The sequence below is a fragment of the Erigeron canadensis genome, chromosome 5, assembly GCF_010389155.1.
Source record: "Erigeron canadensis isolate Cc75 chromosome 5, C_canadensis_v1, whole genome shotgun sequence".
Taxonomy (NCBI): domain Eukaryota; kingdom Viridiplantae; phylum Streptophyta; class Magnoliopsida; order Asterales; family Asteraceae; genus Erigeron; species Erigeron canadensis.
In genome coordinates, this window is record NC_057765.1 from 27,905,706 (window position 1) to 27,914,460 (window position 8,755).

Here is an 8,755-nt window from a genome sequence, read left to right on the forward strand (position 1 = left end):
AATCTAGGGGACTATATGAAAATGAAGGTCCTAGCTATGCAAAATTGTACCCCTTTTAAAAGGAAAAAAAAAAAAAAAAGCTATGCGATTGTACCACTTGTATATTCTCGAGGACGACCCAGCCTAGCTAAATTAGCTCTTATAGAGACAACAATGGAGTATTATACAAGAAATTGCTCTGGATAAACTTGGCATGGATATATACAAGGGAAAGAATAGCGCAGTAATTGCATAGAAATTTCAAAACAATTAACAAGTCAACAATATTATTGATACCACGTACATCGACTTTTATTTGACATGGTGTAGATAACAATGTGTAAAGCATTTAGTTTAAGTGTTTGACGTTATCCGATTTATACCATAATGTAATATATACATACATATATAGATAGATTTCTTTTCTTGTCACAAGGTGTTGGACATCTAGTGTTTACAAGTTTTGATCAAATTTTTACTCTATAAATAAGCATTTAGGCATCAATAATATATACCTCCATATCAACTAATTAAACGAGAGATCAATCTACATGCAAATAATGGCGAAAAACACTAAAGTCAATACCTATATGTATGTGTTTCTCTTTGTTTTCCTCCTCCTTGTTCATTCAGGTAAGAAAAGTGTTTTGCAACAGATAAATTTATGAAGTATTTGTTGCGATATAAAATTTTGATTAAATTACATGGATCGTTGATGTAAGTTACAGTAAATTTCACATATCTCTTCATCTTTACAAAATTACATTGGTCATCCATACTTTTAAAACTAGTTTGCACTCACAGTTCCTACTTTAAACGGATGTTTAAATCTCACGTTAAAACACAGGGACTGTGAGAGCAATTAGTTTCAAAGTAGAGATCGTATCGCGAGAGCAACGAATTATAGGGACTTTTGGTGCAACTAGTTGCAAAAGCAAGGACAGTCAACGTAATTTTTAAAAGATAAAGATGACAGGTGAAATTTATTGTAAACACAAGAAGTTCAGAGATGGTACCGGAAAAAAAATATCTGAGGTGGCAAAAGTAAATAATTCATGAAAAATAAATATAAAAAAGAGCAAAATGTTAAAAACTTATAGTAAGTTTTTAAAAATCTATTAAAAATTTTAAAATACATGACAAAATCTAAATTTCGAGGGGAGCATTGGCCCCTTTTGCCCCATGTAGTACCGCCCCTCATAGGAACGATCCATGAAATTTACTCTAAATTTTTTATCGCGAAAATAGAATTTACATCGAGTTAGTTGTGAGATTAAAATGTTATAAGTACGTTAATATGTTTTCGAGAGTAATTGCAGATCCGGTGGTTGGTATGAAAGAGACGAATGGCCTATGCAGACGGAGAAGCAAGACGTGGTCAGGGTACTGTGGGGACTCGAAGCATTGTGATCAACAATGTCGCGATTGGGAGAAGGCGGAGCATGGAGCATGTCATCAGCAAGGTGTCGGCAGAGCCTGCTTTTGCTACTTCAATTGCTAAATATGAGAATATATATATGGGTTTCAAATTTATAAATCATGGTTCAGCTGTTGCATTTCGATTTCAATAAAAGAATTTGTGGGTTTTTGTTTTGTTAGTGAATGAATGAAATAAACTAGTGTGTTTTTGCGTATTTTAGCTTTGTGTTTTTAGTGCAGATTGTAATTAACTTTATTTGTGATTTAAAACAGAGTTAATTACTTAAATCATCCATATGATTTTTCAAAATTTACATGTTTCATCCATATCTTTATTAAATTATGGTTTTGATCCCTAATTTTGGAACTTCATCAATAGTTTTGGTCTAAAAGCTTTAACTTTTTGACCACATTGTTGATTTTCTACAAAAAGTGTGGACGTAGATCAAAAGTCAGGGATTAAAACTGTAACTTATGAAGAGTAGAACCTGTAATTTTTAACAAACTACAGGGACGATTTTTGTGATTAACACTTTAAGATATTACTAATCATTTTATAGATTTACATGTGTTAAATAATTTGAAATTGGTGGTCGTGAAAGGCTTAAAGCTGGTTGCGAGCCATGGTCGCTAATTGCCGCATGTACTGATTGGAGTTTACGATTTTTATAATTCAGTTTGATCAAAACCAAACTAGAATATTTTTTGAGAAAATAAAAAATTAACACCGTATATATATTATGCGGATACAATTCTAACCCTTTAAATGTATCTCACTTGTAATAAACTATAATGTGTATTAAAGAGGCTTGGAGTTATTGGAATAAAAAAAACAAAAAAGTTATCGAGATGTGTTGTACGTGTGTATCATTGTTATCGAAATGTCGTTATTGTATTAAGTTAATATGACCATGGTACCCGTGCAATGCGGCGGCGATGACAGCGACACTGATGTGGTAGCATCGACGGATGGTGACGGCGGCGGCGACCGTTGGTGGCGGCAGATGCGTCAAGTTGTGTAGGTATTTGATTTAAAAGAGTAGCACTTTTAGGGGGTGTTTGGTATTGCAATTACAAAACAGAATCCGCTTTTTCAAAAGAGATTATGCGTTTTCAAAAGTGCGTTTTGAAAAAGCATGTAGGTACATGCTTCTCCAAAACTGCGTTTTCATAGCCGATAATCACTTTTTCATACAAACAATTTTCTAGATTATTTGTGTTTTACAAACGCAATAATCAGATAATCACTTTATAACTCAATCTCAAACACCCTCTTAGAAGATAATGAAACGATTGTGTAAGTTAATTAACTAAGGATAAAATGGTAATTTCGCATGTACCAAAATTTTTGACATTTCAACATGGTGTTATAATTTTTATATAGTAGTATAGATAAATATTATGTTACAAACAATGAATTTTATTTGGGTACCAAAAAAGTTGCATGTGCTTAAAGGGATCACATCAATTTACTTTTTTTTTCACCGTCTAACTTTGGTGGGATAACCACCAGCCGCCAATCTTAGGAAAACCCAGGTTTGAATCATGTCAAAGGCAATATTAAATTATGGCTGATTTACTTTAATACTATCCTTGCTCTATTATGTGAGTACCAAAATGATATATGGGCCTAAAAAGTTCCTATCAATTTACGAGTACTTTTTTTTTTACAATGAATTTAGACTTGGAAAAGAAATACCCACAACAATGCGAGAGCACCCATTTCTACTCCTTTATACTAGTATGTAACTTTTGTTATCCATTCTATATCTCTACAAGTATCATACAAAAGTCTAGCACTATCAGAAAAAAAGATAAATATTCTTTTCCATAAAAATGAGTCAATGTCTCCACACTCCACAATGCAAATAGTGTTTAATTACTTGGCATGTACAATATGACCCATAAAATGTCAATATATTGATATATATTGATTCAAAAAGAACGCCACTTTTGGCGTTAGGCTTAATGTGGCAAGCATTATCTTAGTTAGTAAGGAAGGAGAGTGACAATGGAGAGTCGGAGACCCCATCCACTGTGTCTACATTGTGACCATTGTTTTGCCACGTACTTAAAATGGTTCAACACCTATAAATTATCTTTACTAAATTGCTTTGATATAGTTAACTTTTATCAATAAAAAGTACTCGTATCATACAATTAAATCAAACCACGTAACCTTTTCAGTTACTTCAGCAAATACACGTAATACTTGGTGTATTCTCTTAAATCGTAATTGATTAGATTTTACTATATATATGTGCTTTAATGAGAAAACAAATAAGGGTATAACCCCAGTTTTTTTTTAAGAAATACAGAAGTTATATATATATATTCTTTATTAAAAAGAATAGACCCCCTTGTTGAAAGTTACAGGGGAGAAAATGTCAGAATTACCCTCCATTAAAACAATATCTTATAAATACAATACAACCCCACTCTAAATGAAACAAAAACACCATTAGTCCCTCAACCTTTAAAATAACTATACTACCCATTATATTAATTAGATTTACATAATAGCCCACACTACTCGTCGACACCACCATCAGTCGCCACCGCCGCCCGTCACCATCGCATTGTGGTCACGCCGCCGCATTTGCGCGGGTATCATGCTAGTATTATAGAATTGTAATTGAGTTTGTAAATTGGCTTATATATAATCCAAAGGTTTTAGCATTTAAACTTTTGCATATAATGAATATTACAAAGTACTTTGTATTTTTTAGTTAGAAGTTTTAATCAATTCATTTTTGTATGAAAAAAAATATTCTTGAGACGTTAAGATAAGTTTCTTGTAAATAATAAAGTTTTTGTGGTGTTTGTTTTCTCTGTTTATATTATTATTGATTATTATGTGTGTGTTGCATTTTATTATTTGTAGTAATCGGTACCAACAATGTTGGGTCAGGGTCGAATATGTCTACTTGTCTAGTACTACACTTATTATTATCTATCTATATATATATTTTTTTTCATTTTAAACTTAGTTTCGATTTAAACGTGCTGGAGGCAATTTTAATCAGTAATTTGCTGGACCTCCAATCCCCTCTTCATGGAAATACCCTGAAGATGTGAAACCCAAAACTCGATTCTAAGACCTTGAAAAAAAACTTACCGTTGGAACCCACATCTATTATATATAGTTTTATATACCATAAAATCTAGCCCTGTTATAAATTTATCTCTTATATCTATACTACCTAATAAAGCAAATCCCTCTCCCTATTAACTATTTCTGTCTTTGAAATACCTAATTTGCCCTTGGACATTTTTTATTCTCATAATACCCTCTCCACCCTAAAATCAGACACACTCTAACCACTGTCCCTCTTTTGTAACCTGCAATTTTGTTAACACTGATATGGAAATTACTACCATCAACCGCTGTCACTTTCGCCCACCGCCACAGTATACCGCCGCTGCATCGCGCGGGTATCCATCTAGTAAAGAAAAGAAAATTGCGATGTTGTCTTTTTATTAAAAGAAAAACTACTTGTCATTGTTAGATATTTTCTTATTAATTATTTGTTTTTATTTAATTAATTTATCACATCATATCTAATTAAATTTTGATTTCTATTCCTTCATTAAATATCTTTACTTTTGAATATTTTAGTTTGTTACATGCGAATGGGTTACATGCTTTCTTTTAAATTTTATATATATTTTTTTTTATTATTGAACTACATGACATATACAAACACTTTCGGTATATTAAAGTAAAATTTTTCTTGATCTACTCGCATAATATAAGGGTTACTAATCTAGTAATATTATATAATGTCATCTTATGATATGAATTAAAAGGGGAAAGAAATAAAATAGTGAAGAAAAGGATTAAATTACCAGTTGTTGCCACATTTTATCAACGATATATATTGGGAGTTTAAATAGGAAAATGTTAAACTCAGCCATAAGGTTGTACTTAACGTGCATATGAAATTGTACTTTCTATATGAAAAGTTCACCTTTTGATTTTAAAATAAATGTATAATTATTTAATGCACTTTAACAATAATCCTAAGGATTATGTTTAGCACACCAATTCAAATATTTTAAAGGTATATAAAAAAGTTGTCAATTGTATGTCTTAAATAAAAATACACCAATGTAGCAATAACCGATTGGTATCCTAAGTCCCTCAATGAAAGTTTGGCATGTGTAGACCTACCTTTTGAATTCAAGAGGGTGAAAGTTTTAGTTTACCTTAATTAATTGTAGTGACATTTTGCGGGCTATTAAGGTTTTTCCTTTTAATTTTTGCGGTGGCATGCGCACCAAAATAGGCGTATAACGGCTCTGCCATCGAATGTTAAAAAAAATGCACAACAAATTTAATTGTGTTTACTAAAAGTTTATACTAGTTATAACACCTAACATATATAATTACCTAATAAAAACTATTTTTGTGTTTTAGTTGTTTTATCATATTTTTGTTTTACACTCGACTGTTTTTTTAAGCTAAGACGTTAATTCTTTTGAATAAGTAGAAAAATAAAAACCCATATTGAACCAAAATTAATCTAAACCAAACAAAAGGACCGACAAACCAAACCAAATAACCAATCAAATGGTTTTTGGTTTTCAAAAACTTAAAACTTTATTTGGAGTTTTGGCTTTGGGCCAAAAAATCCTCTATAGTCTAAACCTCGTCTAAAGTAGAAACCAAATATAAACAATAAATATAACTTTAAATTTAAGTTTATCGGAAATTTTCATATTGCTAAAGTAAGAAAACAAAAAAATTGAAAAGAAAATGGAGAACAATAATTCAAATTCTTTTGGGGGGCTATAAAAGCACAGTCCACCTTCGAATACTTTCTATTCCAAACCATAATAACAAGAGGGGAAAACCAAAAAACACCCATACAACTTAATTACTAATATGGCGATCACTACACTTTTTGCACTAATGATTCCTCCCTTCAAGCCTTTCATAACTTAAAAGCTCCATCAAAACACACCTAAAACCACCACTCTATCAAATTTTGTACACATGACTACAAAACAAGTATCAAAAATGAAATCCTTGGATATAAAAATCAAAAAAACCAACTCGATTTTTAAGTACAAAAAGTTTCAAAATCTCACAACACTCTTTCGTTTCATCGAGATGTTTGTTTTCTTGCTCATGATGTCTAGCTTTTCATCTCAAGTACCATCCCTTGTCAAATTTTCAAGTGATTACTTCAAAGGGATCACTTTCATGGTATCGAGTCCAAAGTTCGTTTTCGTGATAGGAAACATGATCATTTTGATCCTTTTTTTACACTCTAAAGTTTTTGAAAACAATGATAGTAACCAAAAAGATGATATGTGCTATGAGTATGTCAAAAATTGCAACAATAATTTAGTAAATTGTACCACTCTTGTTACTACTACGAATCCTACTACTAATAAAAAGAAGATATGTAGAAGTAAATCAGAAAATAGAATTAGAGTGAAATGTGAAGGTGATCAAAGTATGCACAAGGAATTAAGACGATCAGCGACGGATATAAGCAAGTCGAAAAATGATGGTTATGGTGATCAAGTGATGGAGAAAAGTCATGTGAAGGAAGAATTGAGTAGTGAAGATTTCAGGCTAACTGTGGAAGCTTTTATTGCAAGGCAACAAAAGATATTGAGAGATGAAGAGTTTTCCCCTATGGTGTATATTGGTTCATAGAATATGATAGTAATAAACTAATAATGTGTGTTCTTGTTCTTGTTTTTTTTCTTAAAAAAAAAAATAAAAAATTAGAGAGTTTGGCAATTGGCATCCACTTGTAATGTTTGATATATTTGAATGGATAACCACGTAAGTTGGATGTTTTCTATTTTTAATGTATTAGTCTAATCATCCTTAAAAGATACGAGAATTTAATTAAATAATCAAGTCACTAGATAAAAGATAATGTTAATGTTAATTTGTGCTTTAGGACATACATAAGTTATAGGACTATAGGGGTGGGTTATTTTGAAAACCATCAAAAGAAAAAGAAAGCGAGAACCAATCTGGGCCACACATCTCATCTCCTTTTTTCTCTCTCATCACTTTCATCCAAATTTTTCAAAACGTTTTATCTCACAAACTGTGCATCGTTAGACGAAAAAAAAACCATGGGTAGTCTTAAAATTTCGTCCTCTTTCATTAGAGATGCGACTTGATATACTTTTGACAAACTTTTAAATTTCAAAATTTTTTTTTTTTCGAATTTTTTTTTTTACCTGCACATGTGTAAGATGTGTATGATGTATACCCTACACATGTCCTGCACATGTGTAGGATTATCGCTAAAAAAAATTTTAAAAAAAATCGAAATTTAAAAGTTTGTCAAAAGTATATCAAGTCGCATCTCTAATGAAAGAGCATGAAATTTTAAGACTACACATGCTTTTTTTTTCGTTTAACGATGTACGGTTTGTGAGATAAAACCATTTGAATGAATTGGGTGAAAATGAGGAGAGAGAAAATTAAATATTATCAAGATCAAAATCAATGGTCAGGATTGGTTCTCGCGTTCTTTTTTTTTGATAGTTCTCAAACTAACTTTCCTCTAGGACTATAACCGGTAGATGTAACGGATAAATTAAATATTTATGTTCGGTTAATGATTTTAAATAATACTTGTCACAACTTCATATAAAAGTTTGATTAACCTTTTAAATATAAAAAATGCTTTGATTAGTTAAAATGTTATGTCAAAATAGGAGTTAGTTAAGAAAAAAACATAGTTTATGAATAATTATCTTCTTTTTTTTTGTAAATGACATATTACTCTCCTCTTACTTATAATTATATAATGTCAATCTAGAATGGAATCCAAGCACAATTCCAAAAAATCCTCGACTAATTTACCTTCATAAACGAGGAAAGTAAGACTCGAACTTATATATATCTTTTCAAAATAAAAAACCACACTAATAAGAATAGGCGAAACTTTGAACATTATTATAGAAGGGGTCAAAATTTAATCTAAATTAAATCGGATATATGTTTTTTAAAATTTTTGAAGGGGATAAATACATAAAAAAAAAAAAAAAAATTCCATAACATTGCTAATTTCATCTCAGAATTCTGAAAGGACGAAAACTCCTTTTGATCCTACTGATCTTTCGTCATTGCTTATAAGCCGTCAGTTTTATTGGCTTATGAATAACTTATATTGATTTTACGTGTATTATAGTTGTCTTTATCTTATTGTCAATTCATTTAGTCTTATAGATATGGTTTTAGAAGTTAACTTGGTATATAGTAGAAAAAGTTTAACTAAATATTAAAAAATATATATACTTATATATTAATATTTTATGTTATAAAGATATGATATATTAATTATTTCACATATTAAAATTTTAAGCAATATATAAA

General features: G+C 30.5%; 2 protein-coding genes across 2 annotated transcripts; both read left to right on the forward strand.

The window, feature by feature from the left end:
- Positions 1–512: 512 nt before the first annotated feature.
- Positions 513–1,613, forward strand: LOC122598824 (defensin-like protein 1). Its single transcript, XM_043771311.1, has 2 exons — positions 513–612; positions 1,299–1,613. The coding sequence occupies exons 1-2, from the start codon at positions 531–533 to the stop codon at positions 1,478–1,480; spliced, it is 264 nt and encodes an 87-aa protein (XP_043627246.1). The 5' UTR covers positions 513–530; the 3' UTR covers positions 1,481–1,613.
- Positions 1,614–6,535: 4,922 nt separating this feature from the next.
- LOC122601488 lies at positions 6,536–7,069 on the forward strand. The gene has a single exon (XM_043774242.1). The coding sequence runs from the start codon at positions 6,536–6,538 to the stop codon at positions 7,067–7,069; it is 534 nt and encodes a 177-aa protein (XP_043630177.1).
- Positions 7,070–8,755: the final 1,686 nt, after the last annotated feature.